At 46.7% G+C, this 26,873-nt stretch overlaps 1 protein-coding gene across 4 annotated transcripts in view; it reads left to right on the top strand.

The window, feature by feature from the left end:
• The window catches only part of gdpd5b (glycerophosphodiester phosphodiesterase domain containing 5b), a 267,330-nt gene that overhangs the window by 88,870 nt on the left and 151,587 nt on the right, over nucleotides 1-26,873 (top strand). For all 4 annotated transcript variants that reach the window (XM_078222586.1, XM_078222584.1, XM_078222587.1 and 1 more), the window contains exon 2: nucleotides 4,848-5,018. In XM_078222586.1, the coding sequence (XP_078078712.1) occupies nucleotides 4,902-5,018 (117 nt within the window). In that variant the 5' untranslated portion in view covers nucleotides 4,848-4,901. The remainder of the gene's footprint in view (nucleotides 1-4,847; nucleotides 5,019-26,873) is intronic.

Below are 26,873 nucleotides of genomic sequence, written 5' to 3' on the forward strand. Positions count from 1 at the left end.
TAATGTCGGGCACTTACAAAAAAATCAAGGCAATCAGGCAGAGTCAACATGGTTTTGTGAAAGGGAAATCATGTTTAACCAATTTATTGGAGTTCTTTGAAGAAATAATGTGCTGTGGATAAAGGGTATTACAAACCTCACTGATGTTATACGTGAGAGTGTTCCAACTTGAGACATTGGTTTGTAGTGGAAATTATATTTCTTTGGTTTCATGCGAGGAGCAACATATAACCCAGTGAGAAAACAATGAATAAAAGAGTATTTATAAAAGTGAAAGGAGCAACACAACAAGACTAGTATGCACTTTGACACTTGAGAATGTTTAATAATCAAACACACTATTTTTATCTGAAATTGCCTCTTGTTCCCAAAATATACCCATGTTCCCTGAGCTCACTGAGACACCCATTTCCCCAGACAACATCCATTTTAGTAACTCTAACCAAATCCAGCTCATAGTTACCACACAACGCAGCTTAGGTGACCTAGTCTGGGAAAACGTTTTTTGCTGGTTCAGTGAAGGTACAAAACTGCGTCTTTTACTGGAGAATATCTGCAATCAGCCGTGGCTCTAAATGTTAGATGGAACAGGCCTTCATGGCTCTGCTCAGAGATGGAACAGGCCTTCATGGCTCTGCTCAGAGATAGAACTGGCCTCTCTGAAGATTTTGGCCAGCCTGGCTGTTAGATGTAAAATTAGCCTCCTTCCTGGTGAGGATGCCAGCAATTACACCATTTAGTTGCTTGGATATCCCACCCTGTGCATTCGACTGTCTGTCCCTCAAATTCCTTGCATTTAGAAGTCATCTATTGTATAGCTCCACTGATCTGTAATAGACACCTTTTACTGATATGGCAATTTCCACCTCAAGTTCTCTGGATGCTTGCTAATCATGTTACTGGGTAAATCGCATCTCATTGTTCCTCCAGGCGTTTGGTAGTTTTGTTATGTGTCTGTTATATTGTTTTCATCTCCTGTTTAGCTGGTAACCCAGATAACTTCCCCAAATTCTTAACATGGGGAACTAATGGACATACTGTACTTAGATTTCCAGAAGGCATTTGATAAGGTGTCACATCAAAGGTTATTGCGAAAGATAAAAGTTCATGGGGGTAACATATATTGTCATGGATAGAAGATTGGCCAACTAACAGGAAGCAGAGAGTAGGCATAAAAGGGTTATTTTCTGTTTTTCAGGATATAATGAATGGTATCCACAGGGATCAATACTGGGGCCTCATTCTTTTTACAATTTATCTGAATGGTTTGGATGAAGGGACTGATGGGAATAGTTGCTAAATTTGCTGATGACGCACAGGTGGGTAATTAAGTTGTGAAGTGGGTAAAAGGAGGCTACGAAGGTATATAGCTAGGTTGTGATTGGTCAAAGATCTGGCAAATGGAGTATAATGTAGGAAAATGTGAAATTATCAATTTTGACAGGATGAGTAAAGATGAAGCCTATCATTTAATTGGTGAGAGATTGCAGAGCTCTGAGTTGAAAAAGGACCTGGGTGTCCAACTGCATGTAAAGGGTTAATATGCAGGTTCAGCAAGTCATTTGGAAAGCTAATAGAATGCTATTATTTATTGTGAGAGGAATTGATTACAAAAGTAGAGAGGTTATGCTTCAGTTACACAGAGCACTATTGAGACCACATTTGGAGTATAGAATCCCTACAGTGCAGAAGGAGGCCATTCAGCCCATCGAGCCTGCACTGACAACCCACCCACATCCTATCCCCATTACCCCACTAATCCCCCTGACACTGAAGGTCAATTTACCATGGCCAATAAAACTGACCTACACATCTTTGGACTGTGGGAGGAAACTGGGGCACCTAGAGGAAACCCACGCAGACACAGGGAGAATGTGCAAACTCCACACACGGTCACCCGAGGTTGGAATTGAATCCAGGTCCCTGGCGCTGTGAGGCAGCAGTGCTAACCACTGTGTCCCCCTGCCACCCACTGTGTACTGTGTACAGTATTGGTTGCCCACCTTATTTTAGGGAAAATGTAGATGTGTTAGAAGCAGTTCAGAGAAGGTTTACCAGACCAATACCAGGAATGGGCAGGTTGTCTAATGAGGAAAGGCTGGACAGGCTTGGCTTGTATTCATTGGAGTTAAGAAGCGAGCGGTGACCTGATTGAGACATTTAGGATCTTGAGGGGACTCAACAGGGTGGACGCGGAGAGGATGTTTCCCCTTGTGGGAGAATCTAGAACGAGAGGGTCACTGTTTAAAAATAAGGGGTCGCCCAGTTAAGACCAAGATGAGAAATGTTTCCACTTGAGGGTTGTGAGACTTTGGAACTCTTTAAGGCAGAGGTGGATAGGTTCTTAATTAGCAAGGAGGTGAAAGGTTATCGGGAGTAGGTGGGAATATGGAATTGAGGTTAAAATTAGATCAGCCATGACCTTATTGAGTGTCGGAGCTGGCTTGAGGGGCATAAAATTTGTTATGTGGGAAGGGTGGTGGAGTGGGACAGTCTTATTGCTCTGGTAGAAAGCTGACACTGAATCGATGGGCCAAATGACTTCCTGATCTGCAACTGTTCTGTAATGAAGGAGGAAAAGAACTGAACTCATTCGAGGCCCTTCCCCTTCCCATTTATTGTTTTTCTTTCTCTGACTTTTCTTTTGCCCCCTTTGTACAGAGTTGGTAAATGCACTGACCAGGTGAGTGGCATGGCCCGGTGGCACAGGGGTTAGTACTGTTACCTCACAGCGCCAGGGACCCGGGTTCAATTCCCGGCTTGGGTCACTGTCTGTGTGGAGTTTGCACATTCTCCCCGTGTCTGCGTGGTTTTCCTCTGGGTGCTCCGGTTTCCTCGCACAGTCCAAATGCACGTATGTTAGGTAGATTGGCCATGCTAAAATTGCCCCTCAGTGTCAGGGGGACTAGCTAGGGTAAATACATGGGGTTATGGGAATAGCGCCTGGGTGGGCTTGTGGTTGGTACAGACTCGATGGGCCGAAAGGCCTCCTTCTGCATTGTAGGATTCTATGATTCTATGATAACTGTGGCCCATTGGGTGAGATTCTCAACTCCCTGTGTCAGATGTTGGTGAGTTCGAGTCCCACTCTGGAGACTTGAGCTTGTGATGATGGTTGAGGGAATGCAGCACTGTCTGAGGTACCATCTTGAGATTGAGATGAGATGTGAAAGATCCCATGGTGTAATGTTGCAGAAAGATGGAGTGACCTCTCCCCAGTACGGGAGCACTTGTTCCTCCAATGTCACCAGAACAGGCAATTCCTTCATCATCTCATTACCTCAGCTATGCTGTTCTGACTCAGACCGAAAGCTTTCTGACTCAGAGCTGAGAAAGCTACCTGACTCACTGAGGGAAGAAAAATGTTTTCCCCCAAACAGAAAGCCCAAGCACTGCAGATGCTGGGAACCTGAAATAGCAACTGAAAATACTCAACAGCTCTGGCGGAGATAGTCACCGGAATTCTACCATTCCGTCTGCTACGGAATTGGAGTGAGTGAGAGGTGGACAACGGAAATGCCAGTTGACCTCGGGCAGGAATTTCCGGTCTTGCTGAAGAGTGGCTGTAAAATCCCGCCCAGAGAGTTACTGTTCAGATGAATGACCTTGCGTCAGAATTGGGAAAATTTAGAAATTAACAGTTGTTAAGCAAGTACAGAGGCGCGGGGGGGGGGGGGGGGGGATTAATTGATTTGCAGATTATTAACTATTAATCATTTTTTTCTTATTTATTTGTTAATTTGACATGGGGATCACTGACTATACCAGCATTTATTGCCCATCCCTAATTCCTCTAGAGAAATTTTCCCAGCTGCCATGGTGGGATTTTGAACCTGTGTCCCCAGAACATTATCCTGGGCCCCTGGATTACTAGTTCAGTGACATTGCCATTATGCCACTGTCTCCCTACAATGTGAAAGGTTGGTCACCAGAGGGGCCAGATTTAGGGTGAAAGGACCAGAGGTGGCATGAGGAAACATTTCTCAGCAGCAAGTTCTTGTGAACTCGAACACACCCAGAAAAGTATAGCACAGGAACAGGCTCTTTGGCCCTCCAAGCCTGCAGTGACCATGCTGCCCAACTGAACTAAAACCCCCTACCCTTCCGGGGACCATATCTCTCTATTCCCATCCTATTCATGTATTTGTCAAGGCACCCCTTAAAATTCACTATCGTATCTGCTTCCACTACAAAGTAAAGTTTATTAGCCACAAGTACATTAACGCTGCAATGAAGTTACTGTGAAATTGCCCGAGTTGCCCACACTCCGGCACCTGTTCGGGTCAGTGCACCTAACCAGCAAGTCTTTCAGACTGTGGGAGGAAACCGGAGCACCCCAAGGAAACCCACGCAGACACGGGGAGAACGTGCTGACTCCACACAGACAGTGACCCAAGCCAGGAATCGAACCCGGGTCCCTGGTGCTGTGAGGCAGCAGTGCTGACCACTGTGCCACCATGCCATATCTCCCCCGGCAGAGAGTTCCAGGCACCTACTACCCTCTGTGTTAAAAAAAAACTTGCCTCGTACATCTCCTTTAAACCTTGCCCCTCGCACCTTAAACCTATGCCCCCTAGTAATTGACTCTTCCACCCTGGGAAAAGGCTTCTGGCATCCTGAAAACATGGTGGGAGCGGAATCGATGGGGACAAATCAAGAGAAAATTGCGTCAATACTTGATAAATAAATTTCCAGGGCCACTGGAAGGGAGCAGTGGGATGAGATGAATTGAATAGCTCTTTCAAAGAACACGAAGATTCTAACTGTGCAAATTGGATTCTCTAACCTGACTTGAGTCCAGAATGGTTTCTGCATCCTGTCTGACGATGTATTTTCTCTTCCCAAAGGAATTCTGTGACCTGATGGGTTGCTGAGATACCCTCCGGAAACATTGAGGGAGCATGGTAAAACATCAACCACTTCAGTACTATGAGCCCCAGCTATGCTTGTCTTGCCTGACTGGAATCTATGGCTGCAGGTGGAAGCGATACCAGAGGTCACACGACAGTACGACCAAGGTCAGTGCTTGCTTATTCTTCCCCTCCCCCAGCAGAATTGGTGTTTGAGAGTTGTGTGCAGAGACAGTATTTGGGACGGTATAACTCCCCTTTCTGATGCATGTGTAGAGCAATAACTATCATTTTCCAATTGGGCAGAGGGTGGTGTGAGCGGTAGTGGAGAGAATTGAGGTGATCCCCTGTTTGCCTTTGGCATTGAGTCATCATGCCTTTGGTCTGTTCTGGGGGGGGCGGGGGGGTGACAACAGTGGCACATGGAGAGGTTTGAATTCTCCATTTTGTGCACCAAATATTCACGCCTTGCGTGGTGTGTGTCGGTGTGGTTTGGTGTTGTTCATTGGCCTCATGGGCGTTTGAAGCCAGGGGTTGTCTGCGCCAGATCTATCTCGAGATGCTTGTTTGTGAGTCCTTGTGAACTCCATTCAGTTTTCCAAACTTCAGGTCACAGTGGTGTTGTTGAAGATTAAGCACATGTATCCAAATGGCCTTGCATGATTTAAAATGTTGTCTCAATGGGACAAGTAATGTTGAACATTGTGGATAAAAATTATTGATGGTACATAGAATCCTACAGTGCAGAAGGAGGCCATTCGGCCCCTTGTGCCTTCCCCGATTACAATCACACCAAGTCCCTATCTCTTAACCCAATACATTTACCCTAGCGAGTCCCCCTGACACTAAAGGGCAATTTAGCATGGCCAATCCACCTAACCCGCACATATTTCAGACTGTGGGAGGAAACCAGAGCACCCGGAGGAAACCCACGCAGACACAAGGAGAATGTGCAAACTCCACACGGACACTGACCCAAGCCGGGAATCAAACCCAGGTCCCTGGTGCTGTGAGGCAGCAGTGCTAACAACTGTGTCGTCCGTGTTACACACGTGTTCTGCTTCAGAAGGGGGATGCCTTGGAGCTAGTGTCTTGCCAATGGTTCATTCCTGGGTGCTTTTGTTACCTGATCCCTCAGATCTAAGAGGGTGAGTGGACATCTGCCTCCGCCCTCCCTCTTCCCAAGTGCTCAAACCCCTGGAGTGGGCTTTGCTGAAGGCTGTCTTACAGGAGTGAAGCCCCAGGCACCCTTGCAGGCGAATGTTGGATTCAACAAATTTTGTCATGGATCCAGCTTGGAATACTGGATGAACTGTCTACTAAAGGTGAAAATGTCTGCCCACCATTCCCCATTAGTTAGACTTGATTTCTCTGCACTCTTCAACACAAACTTGTTTTATTTTGTCATGGAATAGAGAGTTGGTATTAGTATCTGGAACCTGAGTGAATGATGAGACCAACAATATATCTCCGTCACCAATGTGAATTAAGGATTACAGAGTTGCCAGAACAGGAACTGACCATTTGGCCCAGTCAAACCGTGCTAGTGTTTATGCACCACTCAGTGCTCTTCCATCTTTTTAGAATTAGATTTATAGAATCCTTCGTGCAGAAGGAGGCCATTTGGCCCATTGAGTCGACACCAACAGCAATCCCACCCACGCCCCATCCCCGTAACTCCTCACATTTGCTAACTCACCTGACACTAAGGGGCAATTTAACATGACCAATCAATCTAACCCACGTATCTTTGGACTGTGGGAGGAAACCGGAGCACTGGGAGGAAACCCATGCAGACACGGGGAGAATGTGCAAACTCCACACAGACAGTGTCCCGAGGCCAGATTTGAACCTCGGTCCCTGGAGTTGTGAGGCAGCAGTGCTAACCACTGTGGCGCTGTATATATCATCGTAAACCTCTATTCTCTCCTCCCTCCCCGGCTTGTTTCACTTTCTCTTTAATAAACCGAGACTATTCTCTTCAACCACTCCCTGTGGTAGCGAGTTCCACATTCTCACAATTCTTTTGGTCAAAGGAGTTTCTTCTGAATTTCTTATTGGATTTCTTGGTGATTATCCGATGTTGTTGGCCTCTAGTTATGCTCTCCCCCACAAGAGGAAATATTCACTCTGTATCCACTCTATCAAAAGCTCTGACAAAGGGTCATTCACCTAGTCTTGAAACGTTGGCTCTATTCTTTCTCCACAGAGGCTGTCAGACCTGGTGAGATTTTCCAGCATTTTTCTGTTTCTGTTTCAGATTCCAGCATCTGCAGTACTTTGCGTTTATCTGCGTGTGTCAAAACCTTTCATCATCTTAAAGACCTCTATTAAGCCATATCTCAAGCTTTTATTGAGAGAGAAGGGACTCAGCCTGTTGATCCTTTTCTGATATGTGATGGCAAAAACAGGTTAACTAACAGAAAGCAAAGACTGGGGGTAAATGGGTGTTGTTCTGCTTGGCGATCAGTGACTAGTGGTGTGCCTCAGGGATCAGTGTTGGGACCGCAATTGTTTACGATTTACAGAGATGATTTGGAGTTGGGGACCAAGCATAGTGTGTCAAAATTCACAGATGACACTAAGATGAGTGGCAGAGCAAAGTGTGCAGAGGATGCTGAAAGTTTGCAAAGGGATATAGATAGTCTAAGTGAGTGGGCGAGGGTCTGGCAGATGGAGTACAATGTTGGTAAATGTGAGGTCATCCATTTTGGTAGGAATAACAGCAAAATGGACTATTATTTAAATGGTAAAAAATTGCAGCATGCTGCTGTACAGAGGGACCTGGGTGTCCTTGTGCACGAATCTCAAGGAGTTGGTTTGCAGGTGCAGCAGGTAATTAAGAAGGCAAATGGAATTTTGTCCTTCATTGCTAGAGAGATGGAGTTTAAAAACAGCGAGCTGTATAAGGTGCTGGTGAGACCACACCTGGAGTACTGTATACAGTACAGTGTACTTGATATACTGGCACTGGAGGGGGTGCAGAGGAGATTCACTAGGTTGATTCCGGAGTTGAGAGGTTGGCTTATGAGGAGAGACTGGGTAGACTGGGGTTGTACTCATTGGAATTCCGAAGAATAAGGGGAGATCTTATAGAGACATATAAGACTGTGAAGGAATAGATAAGATAGAAGCAGCGAAGTTGTTTCCACTGGCACGTGAAATTAGAACAAGGGGACATAGCCTCAAAATAAGAGGAAGCAGATTTAGGACTGAGCTGAGGAGGAACTTCTTCACACGAAGGGTTGTGAATCTGTGGAATTCCCTGCCCAGCGAAGCATTTGTGGCTACCTCATTGAATGTTTTTAAGGCAAGGATAGAGAGATTTTTGAAGAGTAAAGGAATTAAGAGTTATGGTGAGCGGGCGGTTAAGTGGAGTTGAGTCCACGAAAAGATCAGCTATGATCTTATTGAATGGTGGAGCAGGCTCGAGGGGCCAGATGGCCTACTCCTGCTCTTAGTTCTTAGCTTCTTATGTTCTAATGAAGGCGGATTGTTATCTGAGTGACTATAGATTGCGAAGGCAGAATTGGAAATGAGACCTGGGTGTCCTTGTGCAGCAGTCACATGAAGCATGCAGGTGCAGCAGGTAGTAAAGAAGGCAGATGGTATTTTCGAGAGCAGGATCAGGTATGTCTTGCTGCAATTATACAGGGCCTTGGTGAGGCCACACCTGAAATACTTTGTGCAGTTTTTGTCTCCTTATCTGAGGAAGGATGTTCTTGCTATTGGGGGAATGCAGTGAAGGTTTATCAGACTAATTCTTGGGATAGTGGGGCTGACGAGAGAGAGAGAGATCGAGTCGGTTAGGATTATATTCACTGACATTCAGAAGAATGAGGAGGATCTCATAGAAACCTATAAAATTCTAACAGAACTTGACAGGATAGATGTAGGAAGGATGTTCCCGATGGTGGGGGAGTTCAGAACCATGCGTTATGGTGTATGGATACTGGTAAACCATTTAGGACTGACATGAGAAATTTCTTCACCCAGAGAGTGGTGAGCCTGTGGAATTCATTACCACAGAAAGCAGCTGAGGCCAAAACATTATATGTTTTTAAGGAGTTAGATATATCACTTGGGATGAAGGATATGGGGAGAAGGTGGTTAAAGTAAGTAAAAATAAAGTATTTATTGATGTCACAAGTAAGGCTCACATTAATACTGCAAAGAAGTTACGGTGAAATTCCCCTAATCGCCACACTCCAGTGCCTGTTCAGGTCAATGCACCTAACCAGGATCATCAGCCATGATCATAATGAATGGCGGAGCAGGCTCAAAGGGCCAAATGGCCGCCTCTTGTTCCTACCTTCTCTGTTTCTATGTAAACCCATACATCTGTGGTATCGTCCTTGTCAATCTTCTCTGCATCCTCCCCAGTACCTTGATACCATTTTTTATTATAATGTGACCAGAACTGCACTCTGCACAGAGTGGTGTAACCAAGATTGGATGCAGCTTTAGAATCCCTCCCTTTCAATTCAATCCCTTGAGAAATACAACCCTGCAGTAGAACGTTTAGCGATTGATGTGTCCGTACTCCCAGATCCCTGTTGTTCCTGCACCCCACCTGGACTCTCAACTTCCAAAGAAAGAAATGGGGAAAGAGAGTACCTCTATTCAGCACAAAAAGAGAAGGAGGAAAGAAAGATTGGATTGAGAGAGGGAGGTGAAACGAGAGACAGAATGGCATAGGCTCTAAGGATCAACAGACCAATATTTGTTCTTAGTACTTATGGTCCTATATATCATAGAAACCCTACAGGACAGAAAGAGGCCATTCGGCCCATCGAGTCTGCACCGACCACAATCCCATCCAGGCCCTGTCCCCATATCCCTACATATTTTACCCACTCATCCCTCTAACCTACGCATCTCAAGACACTAAGGGGCAAGTTTAACCTGGCCAATCAACCTAACCCGCACATTTTTGGAGTGTGGGAGGAAACTGGAGCACCCGGAGGAAACCCACGCAGACACGAGGAGAATGTGCAAACTCCACACAGACGGTGACCCAAGCCGGGAATCGAACCCAGGTCGCTGGAGGTCTGAAGCAGCAGGGCTAACCACTGTGCTACCGTGCTGCCCAAATATATTCATGTATCGACCAGCAAAATCTGGAGATTTGTCAAACGTGTCCTGTCTCTCTATCCCTGGATCTTGGTGGGCCAATTTTGCACATTATTTTCTACAGCAAGTTCCAGCCCATTGTATTTTGAATTTGGGTGGAGAGTGGGGAAATTTGTTGTCATGGTGCTGACCTCAGTGCTGAGACCTGTAAATCACTGGGATCACGAGATCACTGGAAACTGAGAGGATTATTCCCCCTGTTGGGAGTCCAGAAATAGAACAAAGAAAAGTACAGCACAGGAACAGGCCCTCCAAACCCGTGCCAATCATAATGCCCTAATTAAACTGCAATAAAGTCCTTCTGCCCTTAGTCAGTCCATATCCCTCTATTCCCTCCCTATTCATGCACCCATCCAGATGCCTCTTAAATGTTGCTAATGTGCCTGCTTCCACCACCTTCTCTGGCAGCGCGTTCCAGGCACCCACAACTCACTGCTTGAAAAACCTCCTCCGCACATCTCCCTTAAACTTTCCCCCTCTCACCTTGTACCTTCATCCCCTTGTAATTGACACATCCTGGGAAAAAGCCTCTGACTATCCACCCAGTCTATACCTCTGATAATTTTGTTGACCTCTATCAGGTTTCCCCTCAGCCTCCACCTTTCCAGTGAAAACAATCCTAGTTTATTCAACCTCTCCTCATAGCCAACACCCTCGAGACCAGGCAACATCCTGGTGAACCTCCTTTGCACTCTCTCCAAAGCTTCCACGTCCTTCTTGGTAGTGTAGCAACTCGAACTGCATGCGATACTTCAAATGCGGCCTAACCAAGGTGAGGGGGTACAATTTAAAAATCGAGGTCTCCCAATTAAGACTGAAATGCAAAGAATTTTTTTTCTCAGTGGGTGGTTAGTCTGTGGAATTCTGACTCCCAAGGAGCAGTGGAGGAACATTGTCTAACTCGGCCTTGAACATATTCAGAGTTTTGATGGATGAGAATTGAGTGTTATGGGGACAGGAAGGAACGTCAGGTCACAATCAGATCAGCCATGACCTTACCAAATGATGAAGCAGGCTTGAGGGACCGAATGGCCTACTCCTCCTCATTCTTGTGTTCCAGCTAATATGCTGAGTTTCTCAGTGGACTCCCTGAGCCTGGCCAAGGAGCCAGCCCCATGTATATTCAATAAGAAACTCCTTGACTGGAAAATGAGTGGTAAACACCAAGTAGACAGGCAACAAATAGTCTGTTTTCTGAATTCCGAAGGTTGTGTTGCCTGCCTGGTGCTCGGGTTCAGGATATCTCATCTGGGCTGCAGAGGAACTTGGAGCGTGAGGGTAAAGATACAGTTGTCATGGTCCACGTAGGTACCAATGACATAGGTAGAACAGGAACAGAGGTTCTGCTAAGGGAGTATGAACAGCTAGGAGCTAAATTAAAAAGCAGAACCAAAAAGGTAATAATCTCTGGATTACTGCCTGAGCCACGAGCGAATTGGCACAGGGTCAGTAAGATTAAGGAGGTAAATGCATGGCTCAAAGATTGGTGTGGGAGGAATGGGTTTGAATTCATGGGACATTTGCACCAGTATTGGGGAAGAGGGGACCTGTTCTGATGGGATGGTCTTCATCTGAATCGTGCTGGGACCAGAATCCTGGTGAATCGTATAACTAGGGCTTTAAACTAAATAGTGGGGGGGGAGGGTTCAGTTGTATGGAGAATTAGAAAACCAAAGTTAAAGGAGAGGATAGACGTGCAAGTTAATGATGAGGACTTTAAACTAGTTAAAGGAGCTGAGGGCTCAGGAGAGGTTAGTAAAGTTTCCAGACCACGTAATAGAGCAGAGAGTATAGAAGGTGGCAGGAATTTAACCTCAGGCAGAGCAAAAAAGGTGACAAGTATGAGAAGGGAAGTGGTCAACGCAGGACTGAGGGTGTTGTACCTAAATGCGTGCAGTATACGGAACAAGGTAAATGAGCTTGTTGCGCACGTTGAAATTGGCCGGTACAATGTTGTGGGCACCACAGAGGATCAGGGCTGGGAGCTAAATATCCAGGGGATATGTGTCTTATCGAAAGAACAGGCAGATGGGCAAAAGGGGCGGGGTTGCATTGTTAGTAAGGGATGAAGTTAAATCGATAGCAAGAAGTGATATAGGATCAGAAGGCATAGAATCTCTGTGGGTAGAGTTGAGGAATCACAAAGGTAAAAGGACCCTGATGGGAGTTATGTACAGACCCCCTAGCAGTAGTCAGGATGTGGGGCAGAAAATAAATCGGGAGATAGGAAAGGCATATAAAAAAGGCAATATTACAATAATCATGGGGGACTTCAATATGCAGGTGGACTGGGAAAATCAGACAGGTCGTGGATCCCAAGAAAAGGAATTTGTGGAATGTCTAAGAGATGGTCTTTTGGAGCAGCTTGTGACAAAGCCTACTCGGGAACAGGCAATTCTCGATTTGGTGATGTGTAATGAGGCTGATTTGATTAGGGAACTTAAGGTGAAGGAACCCTTGGGGAGCAGTGACCACAATATGATAGAATTTACCTTGCAGTTTGAGAGGAGAAGCTGGAATTAGATGTAGCGGTATTGCAATTAAATAAAGGTAACTGCAAAAATATGAGGGAGGAGCTGGCCAGAGTTGATTGGAAAGGGAGCCTAGCAGGGAAGGCAGTGGAACAGCAATGGCAGGAGTTTTTGGGGGTTATTTGGGAGGCGCAACAGAAATTCATTCCAAGGAGGTGGAAACATGCTAAGGGGAGGATGAGACTGACCAGGGAAGTCAAGAACAGCATAAAAGCAAAAGAAAAAGCATACAAAGTGGTGAGGATTGGTGGGAAGCTTTAAAAGTGAGCAGACGACAACTAAAGAAGTAATAAAGGGGGTGAGAAGATGAAATATGAGTGTAAGCTAGCTAGTAGTATAAAAGAAGATGGGAAGAGTTTTTTTCAATACATAAAAGGTAAGAGGCAAAAATAGACATTGGGCCACTGGAAAATGACGCTGGAGAAGTAATAATAGGAAACAAAGAAATGGCAGAGGAACTGAATAGTTACTTTGCATCAGTCTTCACGGTGGAAGACACCAGTGGGATGCCAGAGCTTCAGGAGGGTCAGGGGGTACAGGTGAGTGGAGTGGCCATCACTAAGGAGAAGGTTCTGGGGAAACTGAAAGGTCTGAAGGTGGATAAATCACCTGGACCGGATGGACTACACCCCAGGGTTCTAAAAGAGATAGCTGAGGAAATTGTAGAGGCATTGGTGGTGATCTTCCAGGAATCACTGGAGGCAGGGAGGGTCCCAGAGGACTGGAAAGTAGCTCATGTAACACTGCTGTTTAAGAAGGGAGGGAGGTAGCAGATGGGAAATTATAGGCCAGTTAGCCTGACTTCGGTCATTGGCAAGATTTTAGAGTCTATTATTAAAGATGAGATCGCAGAGTACTTGGAAGTGCATGATAAAACAGGACTGAGTCAGCACGGATTCATCAAGGGGAGGTCATGTCTGACAAATCTGTCAGAGTTCTTTGAGGAGGTAACGAGGAAGTTAGATAAAGGAGAACCAGTGGATGTGATTTATTTAGATTTCCAAAAGGCCTTTGACAAGGTGCCGCATAGGAGACTGTTAAATAAGTTAAGATCTCATGGTGTTAAGGGTAAGATCCTGGCATAGATAGAGGATTGGCTGACTGGCAGAAGGCAGAGAGTGGAGATAAAGGGGTCTTTTTTAGGATGGCAGCCAGTGACTAGTGGTGTGCCTCAGGGGTCGGTGCTGGGACCACAGATTTTCACAATATACATTAATGATTTGGAAGAAGGAACTGAAGGCACTGTTGCTAATTTTGCAGATGATACAAAGATATGTAGAGGGTCAGGTAGTATTGAGGAAACAGGGGGCTGCAGAAGGACTTGGACAGGTTAGGAGAGTGGGCAAAGAAGTGGCAGATGGAATACAATGTGGAAAAGTGTGAGGTTACGCACTTTGGAAGGAGGAATGGAGGCATAGACTATTTTCTAAATGGGGAAATGCTCAGGAAATCAGAAATACAAAGGGACTTGGGAGTCCTTGTTCAGGATTCTCTTGAGGTTAACATGCAGGTTCAGTCGGCAGTTAGGAAGGCAAATGCAATGTTAGCATTCATGTTGAGAGGGCTAGAATACAAGAGCAGGAATGTACTTCTGAGACTGTATAAGGCTCTGGTCAGACCCCACTTGGAGAATTGTGAGCAGTTTTGGGCCCCGTATCTAAGGAAGGATGTGCTGGCCTTGGAAAGGGTCCAGAGGAGGTTCACAAGAATGATCCCTGGAATGAAGAGCTTGTCGTATGAGGAACGGTTGAGGACTCTTGGTCTGTACTCGTAGGACTTTAGAAGGATGAGGGAGGATCTTCTTGAAACTTACAAGATACTGCGAGGCCTGGATAGGGTGGACGTGGAGAGGATGTTTCCACTAGTAGGAAAAACTAGAACCAGAGGGCACAACTTCAGGCTAAAGGGACGATCCTTTAAAACAGAGATAAGGAGGAATTTCTTCAGCCAGAGAGCGGTGAATTTGTGGAACTGTTTGCCGCAGAAAGCTGTGGAGGCCGGGTCATTGAGTGTCTTTAAGACAGAGATAGATAGGCTCTTGATTAATAAGAGGATCAGGAGTTATGGGGAAAAGGCAGGAGAATGGGGATGAGAAAAATATCAGCCATGATTGAATGACGGAGCAGACTCGATGGGCCAAGTGGCCTAATTCTGCTCCTATGTCTTATGGTCTTATGGTTTTCTTTGCTTTTGAGTTTTTCATTCAGTCTTTTTCCTGAGGGCGTTGAGGCAGAATGAGCTTAGGGCCGCTTGGGAGGTTGCGATATTTGGAACTGATTTTGAGAGACACTTGAGGAATACTTTGGGTTTCCAACTCTGGTCGGACACATCCCTGGAGGTTGCATCATTTGACCTTCTTCCTCCAACTGCTCTGCCCCTCCCCCCCTCAAACACACTTCTGCCATTAGGCGCCTGACCTGTCCATTCTCGCTTTACCCCACCCCCATGGCCAATCACAAAGGGGACACACACAAACACTTCACTGCCCAACTGGATGATTCTCAACTGTCACTCAACCAATCTTTCTCATGTCCAGTACTTCTAGAACCAAGACACAAAAATGTTCTTAAGAATCTTCTTTTAAAAGGAAAACACCAACAGCCCAGTGATAATTATTCCTGGCTATATTGTTCACATCAACATTCTGGAGATGAATCCACAATTTCTGGAGAATTCAGGGCAATCCTGGAAGAGGTCAACATTTGAGAAGCAGGGGAAGGGGACACTCGGGAACCACGAGAACACAGGAAGTAGGAGCAGGAGTAGACCATTTGGCCCATCAAGCCTGCTCCATCATTCCATATGACCATGGCTGGTCTTGGGCTTCAACTCAATTTTCCCACCTGCTCCTCGTGTCCCCGGGTTCCCCGAGAGACCAGAAGCGTATCTGTCCCAGCCTTAAATGTATTCAACGATGGAGCATCCACAACCCTCTGGAGAATTTCAAAGATTCTCAAGCCACTGGGTGAAGTAATTTCTTATCTCAGCCCGAGATGATCAGCCCCTTATCCTGAGACTGTCATACCCCTGTGTTTGCGATTTCCCGACCGGCAGAATCCATCTCCACTCTGTCAAGCCACTTCAGAATTTTAATAAAAGCAAATTACTACGGATGCTGGAATCTGAAACCAAAAGAGAGAAAATGCTGGAAAGTCTCAGCAGGCCTGGCAGCATCTGAAAGGAGAGAAAAGACCTGATGTTTTGAGTCCAGATGACCCTTTGTCAGAGCTTTGATAAAGGGTCATCTGGACTTGAGACATCAGCTCTTTTCTCTCCTTTCAGATGCTGCCAGACGTGCTGAGATTTTCCAGAATTTTCTCTTTCACTTCAGAATTTTGTAGGTTTCAATAAGATCGTGCCCCTCGTCTTCTAAGCTCCAGAGAATTTAAGCTCAATTTACTCGGTCTCTCATCATAGAACAGACCCCTCATCCCAGGGACCAAGCAAGTGAAACTTCACTGTGATGTCTCCAATGCAAGTCTATCCCTCCTTTAAATGTGGAGACCAAAACTACACACAATATTCCATATGTGGTCTCACCAAAACCCTGTACAATTGTAGCAAGGCTTCTTTATTCCTTTACTCCAATCTACTGTTCCTTTACTCCAATCTGCTATTTGTGATATATATAAATGATTTGGAAGAAGGTGTAACTGGTGTAATCAGCAAGTTTGCGGATGACACTAAGATGGCTGGAATTGCGGATAGCGAAGAGCATTGTCGGGCATTACAGCAGGATATAGATAGGCTGGAAAATTGGGCGGAGAGGTGGCAGATGGAATTTAATCCGGATAAATGCGAAGTGATGCATTTTGGAAGAAATAATGTAGGGAGGAGTTATACAATAAATGGCAGAGTCATCAGGAGTATAGAAACACAGAGGGACCTAGGTGTGCAAGTCCACAAATCCTTGAAGGTGGCAAGACAGGTGGAGAAGGTGGTGAAGAAGGCATATGGTATGCTTGCCTTTATAGGACGGGGTATAGAGTATAAAAGCTGGAGTCTGATGATGCAGCTGTATAGAACGCTGGTTAGGCCACATTTGGAGTACTGCGTCCAGTTCTGGTCGCCGCACTACCAGAAGGACGTGGAGGCGTTAGAGAGAGTGCAGAGAAGGTTTACCAGGATGTTGCCTGGTATGGAGGGTCTTAGCTATGAGGAGAGATTGGGTAGACTGGGGTTGTTCTCCTTGGAAAGACGGAGAATGAGGGGAGATCTAATAGAGGTATACAAGATTATGAAGGGTATAGATAGGGTGAACGGTGGGAAGCTTTTTCCCAGGTCGGAGGTGACGATCACGAGGGGTCACGGGCTCAAGGTGAGAGGGGCGAAGTATAACTCAGACATCAGAGGGACGTTTTTTACACAGAGGGTGGTGGGGGCCTGGAATGCGCTGCCAAGTAGGGTGGTGGAGGCAGGCACGCTGACATCGTTTAAGACTTACCTGGATAGTCACATGAGCAGCCTGGGAATGGAGGGATACAAACGATTGGTCTAGTTGGACCAAGGAGCGGCACAGGCTTGGAGGGCCGAAGGGCCTGTTTCCTGTGCTGTACTGTTCTTTGTTCTTTGTTCTACTTCTAATAAAGGCGTACATGTCATTTACCTTCCGAATCACCAGCTGCAGCTACATGCTAACTTTCTGTGTTCCTTGCCCGAGTCCGACCAAATCTCTTTGAACATTCACACTTACACATTTCACACTTGGAAAACAATCCTGCTTTTCTATTCGAAGGACCAAAATGAGTAACTTGACACTTCTCTAACATTATACTCCATCTGCTATCTTGTTGCCCACTCACCCAATCTGTCCAAAACTCTTTGCAGCCTCTGCGTGTCTCCCTGAACAATTTACCTTCCCATCTAGCTTGTGGGCGGCACGGTGGCACAGTGGTTAGCACTGCTGCTTCACAGCACCAGGGACCTGGGTTCGATTCCCGGCATGGGTCACTGTCTGTGTGGAGTCTGCACGTTCTCCCTGTGCCTACGTGGGTTTCCTCCGGGTGCTCCGGTTTCCTCCAACATTCTGAAAGACGTGCTGGTTAGGGTGCATTGACCCAAACAGGCGCCGGACTGTGGCGACTAGGGGAATTTCACAGTAACTTCATTGCAGTTTTAACATAAGCCTTACTTGTGACACTAATAAATAAACTTGTATCATCAGCAGACATGGCGAAGGGTGGGTTTCGATCCGGGTTTGAATGATTCCGTGTTTTGTGGCACTCTGCTTGGTTTCCTGAGCACCAACACTCTGGCATGTATCTGCTTTCCCCGGCAGCCTCTTGCGTGCGATTAAGTGTAATTTTTACTGTGTTTGAGCTGCCTGATTGATTGAACAAGCTGCAGCTCATGGAATATAAAACAGTCGACTGCTCCCAGTAGGCAAGCTGTTGGCAACTTCGGGAGGGATGTGTGGGGGGATGAAAGGTGCTGAATGTTTGAGGGAGGAGGGTAGGGGGAGAAAGATAGTCAGGAAGTGACTGCTTAGGAGAGAGGGAGTTGATACTGGTGGGGAATTAGACAGAAGAGATTGGGACGTTGGAGGGAAGGCAGGGGGATGTTAAGGGAGTTCAGTATGGGGATGAGGTGGGTGGCTATCTTTTCCAATTGAGGTCCCGTTGTTCTCTGAGGCAATGGGTGGATGTAATTATGAAAACAAAGTCTTGCGCGAAGCTGAGTAAGTTACTCTGTTTATCTTTATATGCCTTCTCTTTCCAGCCAGGCTTGTTAGTCTAATAGACACTAATAGCCCCTCAGCAGCGCATCCAAGCAAGCACTGTTTGCCTTAACTATCTGTCTCATGGGGCTTCTTGTGTCTGTAGGACATACCCCGGCTGAACAAATCTGGCCTTTTTCCATGCCCTTTAAAGCCAGACTTTACAGCAGGAGCCACCAGGATGTGGGGGGGGGGGGGCTCCTGCCTTTTGGTTTGAGCTGTGGCTCAGTGAGTAGCACTCTCACCTCTGAGTCAGAGGGCCCTGGGTTCAAGCCCCACTCCTGGACTTGAGCATGTAAATCTGGGTTGACGTGCCCAGTGCAGTACTGTGGGAGAGCTGCACTGTCAGAGGTGCCCTCTTTCAAATGAGACGTTAATCTGAAGCCTGGTGGCTCAATGATTAGCACTGCTGCCTCACAGTACCAGGACCTCAGGTCACTGTCTGTGTGGAGTCTGCACGTTCTCCCTGTGTCTGCGTGGGTTTCCTCCGGGTGCTCCGGTTTCCTCCTACGGTCCAAAGATGTGTGGGTTAGGTTGATTGGCCAATGCTAAATTGCCCCTTAGTGTCATGGGATTGGCAGAGTAAATATGTGGGGTTTGCGGGAATAGGGCCTGGGTGGTGCAGACTCGATGGACCAAATGGCCGCCTCCTGCACTGTAGATTCTATGATACTTGGTTTCATGCGAACATAACTAGGATTAGGAGTAGGCCACTTTGAACCTGCTCTGCCATTTAATACATTCATAACTGATCTTCACTCCACTTTCCCTATTCATTGCCTCCTTCCATGTGTTGGCAATCTCAGTGTTGAATATACTCCAGGACTGCGGCACAGTGGCCCAGTGGTTAGCATTGCTGCCTCACAGCTCCAGGAACCCAGGTTTAATTCTGGCCTTGGGTGACTGTGTGGAGTTTGCACGTTCTCCCCGTGTCTGCGTGGGTTTCCCATCAAGCCTGCACCGACGACAATCCCACCCAGGCCCCCCCCCCCCCCCCCCCCGGCCATGTATTTACCCTCGCTAGTCCCCCTGACACTAAGTGGCAATTTAGAATGGCCAATCCACCCAACCCGCACATCTTTGGACTGGGAGGAAACCAGAGCACCCAGAGGAAATTCACACAGGCGAATGTGCAAACTCCACACAGACAGTTACCCAAGGTCAGAATTGAACTTGGGGTACCTGGCGCTGTGAGGCAGCAGTGCTAACCGCTGTGCCACCCCTTCTTCTGAACTCTGGGGAAAATCTCTCCTTACTGGACAGTCCTCTGGTGAGATCGAGCAGCTTAAATGCAAAGTTGTCTGCAGTTGGTTAGTTATTGCTCTGATTAAATCGGGACACCACTTCTGCAAATTCAGTATGTTTCATCACATGACTGCCACCTCCAACAGCCCCACGCCCACAGACATCTGCGATTAGTTACCCAACATGACCATCCTCACTGATCCCTGCCCCTCCTTCCCACACCAATCAGAAAGTCCATGGCAACATGGTGGCACAGTGATTAGCACTGCTGCCTCACAGCATCAGAGACCTGGGTTCGATTCCAAACTTGGGTCACTGTCTGTGTGGAGGTTGCACGTTCTCCCCATGTCTGCGCGGGTTTCCTCCGGGTGCTCTGGTTTCTTTCCACAGTCCAAAGATGTGCAGGTCAGGTGGATTGGCCATGCTAAATTGACCTTTAGTGTCAGGGGGACTAGCTGGTGTAAATACATGACATTGTAGGGATAGGGTCTGGGTGGGATTGTGGTCGGTGCAGACTCGATGGGCCAAATGGCCTCCTCCACTGTAGGGTTCTATGATTCGAAGTCAACAGACACTTGGTCATCCAATGATTCTTGACTCTGCCAGTCAACCCTTTCCTGAACAAGTTCAAAATTTTTGCCACCAAGGTAATGGAGGTGGAGAGATTCTTTCGACTTAGAAAGGAAGCTAGAACTAGAGGGCACAGCCTCAAAATAAAGGGGGGTCAGTTTAGGACAGAGTTGAGGAGGAACTTCTTCTCTCAGAGGGTGGTGAATCTCTGGAATTCTCTGCCCACTGAAGTGGTGGAGGCTACCTCGTTGAATATGTTTAAATCACAGATAGATGGATTCCTGATCGGTAAGGGAATTAGGGGTTATAGGGATCAGGCGGGTAAGTGGAACGGATCCACTTCAGATCAGCCATGATGTTATTGAATGGCGGGGCAGGCTCGAGGGGCTAGATGGCCTACTCCTGCTCCTATTTCTTATGTTCTTATGTTCTTATATAATTAAGGGAAGATGCGAGGAAGGGCAAAGCAACAGATCAAGGTAGCAATAAGGGAAATAATAATCCGTGTGGTGTCAGGAAGGGACACAGAGTACAAATAATACCTGCAAAATAAGGCTCGAGGTTGCAAAAATAATAAAAAGACTGAATTAAAGGCAATCTATCTAATTGGACACAGTGTTCGCAAAAAGGTAGATGAATTGATGGAACAAATGAAATGAACAGATATGATCTAATTGCCATTACATAGGTATGACTGTGAGTGAACAAGGCTGGGAACTTTAAAGTTTATTTATTAGTGTCACAAGTAGGCTTTCGTTAACACTGCAATGAAGTTACTGTGAAAATCCCCCAGTTGCCACACTCCGGTGCCTGTTCGGGTACACAGAGAATTTAGCACGGCCAATGCACCTAACCAACACGTCTTTCAGACTGTGGGAGGAAACCGGAGCACCTGGAGGAAACCCACGCAGACACTGGGAGAGCATGCAGACTCCTCACAGACAGTGATCCAAGCTGGGCATCGAACCCAGGTCCCTGGCGCTGTGAGGCAGCAGTGCTAACCACTGTGCCACCATGCCACCTTTTACTTTGCTCCTTCCCATATAAATAGCATAAAATCCATCACCTTTCTTCCAAACAATAGTAGGAGCTGCTTATAGGCCACACAACAGTAGTGGCAATGTAGGACGTTGTATATATCAGAGAATTAGAGGCATATGTAAGAAAGGTAACAGAATAACCACGGGGGACTTGAATCTCCATATGGGCTGGGTGAACCTTATGTGGGCAATGCTATGAAGGATAAATTCCTGGAATGGTACAAAATGGTTTTCTAGAGCAGCATATTGAGGAACCAACTCAAGTACAGACTAGTTTAGGTCTAGTATTGTGCAATGGGGAAGGGCTAATTAATAACCCATTGTCATAGGAAGAGTGACCATTGTATGATAAGAATTTAACTTTAATTTGTAAACAATGTGCTTCTGTCCGAAACTAGGATCTTAAATCATTGAATCATACAGCACAGAAGAGGCCCATTGAGTCCACATTGACACATTAGAAACACCTGAACTCCCACCTAATCCCATCTCCCACAGTCCAAAGTTGCGCGGGTTGGGTGCATTGGCCATGCTAAATTGCCCCTTCGTGTCCCAGGATGCATGGGTTAGAGAGATTAGTGTGGATAGATATCTAGATAGTAAGGATATCAAGGGATAGAGAGAGAGTGCAAGAAAATAGCGCTGGGATGAAAGATCAGCCATGATCTCATTGAATGACTGAGCAATCTCAAGGGATTGAATTGTTCCCGCTCCTGTTTAACATATTCCTTCTGATTTTTCTCCTGGGTCGCCTTGGAAATTAATTACCTAGTATTTTGTAACCCAGAAAAAGGCCATTCAGCCCAACAGGTCTATGCTCCTCATGAGCCTTCGCCCACACATAGAATCATAGAATCCTACAGTGCAGGAAGAGGCCATTTGGTCCATCGAGACTGCACCGACCACAATCCCACCCAGGCCCTATCCCCATAGCCCCATGCATTGACCTGAGCTAGTCCCCCTGTCACTAAGGGTCAATTTATCATGGCCAATCCACATAACCCACACATCTTTGGACTGTGGGAGGAAACCGGAGCACCCGGAGGAAACCCACACAGACACAGGAAGAATGCACTCTTCATTTTGCACTCATTCTTTCTGTCCCTTTCTCCCACATGTATTTATTGAGCTTCCTCTTCACTGCACTGACACTAATGTGAAGAGGAACAAATTGAGATCAAAAATTGAATTAAAGCAGAGCTTTTCTGTGCAGTGGACAATGGAATAAAGTAATGAGTCATGAAGAGAGAGCACCGAAATGAATGGTGTAAATGGGTTCAGGAGACACGTATGCACTCACAGGAAAAGAGAGATGGGTTTTAAAAATTTCACAGATGTGGGTCTCACTGGCTAGACCAGCACTGCTCATCCTTAATTGCCCTCGAGAAGGTGGTGGTGAGCTGCTTTCTGAAACCGCTGCTGTCTATGTGGTGTAGGTGCACCCACTGCTGTTAGGAAGGGAGTTGTAGCCACAGTATTTATATGGCTGGGTCCAGTTCAGTCTCTGATCAGTGGTAACCCCAGGATGTTGATAGTGGAGGATTCAGTGATGGTAATGCCATTGAATGTGAAGGATGATGGTCAGATTCTCTTCCTCTTGTTGGAGATGGTCATTGCCTGATGCTTGTGTGGTGTGAATATTACTTGTGATGTGAATGTTGCAGGACTGCGGAGCTTAGATCAGTGGCATTGCTTGGCTTTGTCCACCGCTTCCTGTTTGCACCATTTTGAATGCAGGAAGTCCTGTTCAGTACCTTCACGAGGTTGACACCTTATTTTTATACATGCTTGGTGCTGCTGCTGACTTCCCTCCTGCACTCTTCAGTTTGAAGATCATAAGACATAGGAGCAGAATTCGGCCACTTAAAAAAAAAAAGTTTATTTATTAGTCACAGTGAAGTTACTCTGAAAATCCCTTAGTCGCCACACTCCGGCGCCTGTTCGGGTACACTGAGGGAGAATTTAGCATGGCAAATATACCCTAACCTGTACATCTTTCGGACTGTGGGAGGAAACTGGAGCACCTGGAGGAAACCCACGCAGACACGGGAAGAACGTGCAGACTCCGCACAGACAGCGACCTAAGCTGGGAATTGAACCCAGATCCCTGGTGCTGTGAGGCAGCAGTGCTAACCACTGTGCCATCCATAAAACCAGAGTTGGTCCCCTGTCTTGGTGCAATGGTAGAGTGGGGGATGTACCAGGCCACAAAGTCATAGATTATAATTAAATACAATTCTGCTGCTGATTGCTCACAGCTGCTAGATCTGTTTAAGATCGATCCCACTGAGCATAGTGGTGATGCCACAGTAAATATGAAGATTGGAATTCATCTCCATAAGGACTATGGGGCGGTCATACCTACTATGGGCAGAGGGACTTGCAACAGGTAGATTGGTGAGTGAGGTAGCTTGGCCCCTTTAAGGAGGAGTTCCCTGAGGTCCACGCCATCAGGCCGGGCCCTATGGACTGTTGAGGCGGGAAGCCGAGCCAATTGGGAGCAAGGGGGGCATATCCTGGGTTAGGGAGGTCCCACAGTTGGAGTCTGGGAGGAGAGTTATTTAGTCACACAGTTGATTCTGAATGAGCCTTTGTTGTTAATAATTACTGTTTGCAATGAATCCCTTATTACTTGGAGCCACATTCAGTCACCCGCAATTTTTTACAGTGAGGGTGAGGATAAGTATGTTTTTCCCTCTTGTTGGTTCCCTCACCACCTGCCGCAGTCCCAGTCTAGCAGTGATGTCCTTTCGGACCCGGCCAGCTTGGTCTATGGTGGTACTTTTGGTGACAGATACCGAAAAACATGAAGGCAGATTCCTATCTGAATGGCTGTACATTTGGAGAGGGGAGTGTGCAGTGGGACCTGGGTGTCCTTGTGCATCAGTCACTTAAGGTAAGCATGCAGGTGCAGCAGGCGGTAAAGAAGGCAAATGGTATGTTGGCCTTCATTGTGAGAGGTTTCGAGTACAGCAGCACGGATGTGTTGTTGCAATTATACAGGGCCTTGGTGAGGCCACACCGAGAGTATTGTGTGCAGTTTTGGTCTCCTTTTCTGAGGAAGGATGTTCTTGCTCTTGAGGGAGTGCAGCGAAGTTTACCAGGCTGATTCCGGGGATGGCGGGACTGATGTATGAGGAGAGATAGAACATAGAACATAGAACAGGGCAGCACAGAACAGGCCCTTCGGCCCACGATGTTGTGCCGAGCTTTATCTGAAACCAAGATCAAGCTATCCCACTCCCTATCATCCTGGTGTGCTCCATGTGCCTATCCAATAACCGCTTAAATGTTCCTAAAGTGTCTGACTCCACTATCACTGCAGGCAGTCCATTCCACACCCCAACCACTCTCTGCGTAAAGAATCTACCTCTGATATCCTTCCTGTATCTCCCACCACGAACCCTATAGTTATGCCCCCTTGTAATAGCTCCATCCACCTGAGGAAATAGTCTTTGAACGTTCACTCTATCTATCCCCTTCATCATTTTATAAACCTCTATTAAGTCTCCCCTCAGCCTCCTCCGCTCCAGAGAGAACAGCCCTAGCTCCCTCAACCTTTCCTCATAAGACCTACCCTCCAAACCAGGCAGCATCCTGGTAAATCTCCTCTGCACTCTTTCCAGTGCTTCCACATCCTTCTTATAGTGAGGTGACCAGAACTGCACACAATATTCCAAATGTGGTCTCACCAAGGTCCTGTACAGTTGCAGCATAACCCCACGGCTCTTAAACTCCAACCCCCTGTTAATAAAAGCTAAAGATTGACGAGGTTAGGATTGTTTTCGCTGGACGAATGAGGGGGGATCTCACAGACTTATAAAATTCTAACCAGTCTAGACAGGATCGATGCAGGGAGAATGTTCCCAATGGTGGGGGAGTCCAGAACCAGAAGTCACAGTCTGAGGATTCAGAGTAGACCATTTAGGACGGAGGTGAGGAAACATTTCTTCACCCAAAGAGTGGTGAGCCTGTGGAATTCATTACCACAGGGAGTTGTTGATGCCAAAACATTGAATGTATTCAAGCGGCGGCTGGATATAGCACTTGGGATCAAAGGTTATGGGGAAAAAGCAGGATTAGGCTATTGAGTTGGATGATCAGCCATGATCTTAATGAATGGAATTCTCTGCCCACTGAAGTGGTGGAGGCTACCTCGTTGAATATGTTTAAATCATGGATAGATGGATTCCTGATCAGTAAGGGAATTAGGGGTTATAGAGATCAGGCGGGTAAGTGGAACTGATCCACTTCAGATCAGCCATGATCTTATTGAATGGCAGGGCAGGCTCGAGGGGCTAGATGGCCTACTCCTGCTCCTATTTCTTCACCCAAAGAGTGGTGAGCCTGTGGAATTCATTATGTTCTTATGTTCTTATGAATGGCGGGGCAGGCTCGAAGGGCCAAATGGCCTCCTCCTGCTCCGATCTTCTATGTTTCTATGTTTCTAAGTCCCCCACCCAGAGTACATTCTGTGCCCTAGCCACCCCCCGTGTTGGCTCTAAGTGGTGTTTAACAGGGAGTCCTGATCATCACCTGGCAGTTGGGAGAGGGGGTGTCAGTGCCATTTGGCAGGAGATTTTCCAACCCACGTTTGATTTGATGCCATGAGATTTCATGGGATTGAGAGTTGATGTTCAGTACCCGCAGGGCAACTCCCTCCTGACTATATGTAAATAAATGTGAGGTCATCCATTTTGGTAGGAATAGCAGCAAAATGGGCTATTATTTAAATGGTAAAAAATTGCAGCATGCTGCAGTGCAGAGGGACCTGGGTGTCTTTGTGCATGAATCACATAAGGTTGGTTTGCAGGTGCAGCAGGTAATTAAGAAGGCAAATGGAATTTTGTCCTTCATTGCTGGAGGGATGGGGTCACATGTCAGCCAGACCGGGTAAGGACGGCAGATTTCCTTCCCGAAAAGACATTAGTGAAACAGATAGGTTTTTCTAACAATCGACAATGGTCAACTTTATTGAGATAAGGTTCTTTTATTACATTCCAGGTTTTATTAATGGAATTCAAATGTCACCAGCTGCTGTGGTGGGATTTGAACCCCTGTCCCCAGAACTTTGGCTTGGACCTCTTAGATTATTAGCCTAGTGACATCGCCACTACACCACCGCCTTCCATTCAAGAGGACAAAGCTGAGGACAATGGCCCAGATGCTGGAAAGGTACCAACTCCCTCCCCTCCCGCTGCTCTCTTCCTGGAGGCTGCAGGCAACAGCTGCTTGCAGAAGGTATTGTTTCTGAGCTCGTGAGTGCTGCCTTTCCTTCAGGCCTGCCCTGTATCTTTACAAGATTAACACTCTGCTTCCCGCTGCATCTCTCCCAGGGAGTGATCGTCCTCTGGTAACTCGTGCACAAGGCTAGTGTCCTTCATTAAATCTCTAGGATTCATCGCTCCCCACCCTCTGGTAGTATCTGTCTTCTCATTTAAACCTCTGTGACCCCTATAACATTGGGATTCCTGTCTGGAAAATGTAACTCCAGTTACATTCACGGTGGCACAATGGTGCGCACTGCAGCCTCACAACCTGTCTGTTTGCACTGTTTGAGAACAGATATCCACTCCATCTGACGAAGGAGCTGTGCTCCGAAAGCTTATGGTATTTGCTACCAAATAAACCTGTTGGACTTTAACCTGGTGTTGTGAGACTTCTGACTGTGCCTCACAACGCCAGGGACCCGGGTTCAATTCCGGCCTCGGGTCACTGTCTGTGCGGAATCTGCACGTTCTCCCCGTGTTGGCATGGGTTTCCTCCCACAGTCTGAAAGACGTGCTGG

The sequence above is a fragment of the Mustelus asterias genome, chromosome 10 (assembly GCF_964213995.1).
Source record: "Mustelus asterias chromosome 10, sMusAst1.hap1.1, whole genome shotgun sequence".
In the NCBI taxonomy this organism is placed as follows: Eukaryota; Metazoa; Chordata; class Chondrichthyes; order Carcharhiniformes; family Triakidae; genus Mustelus; species Mustelus asterias.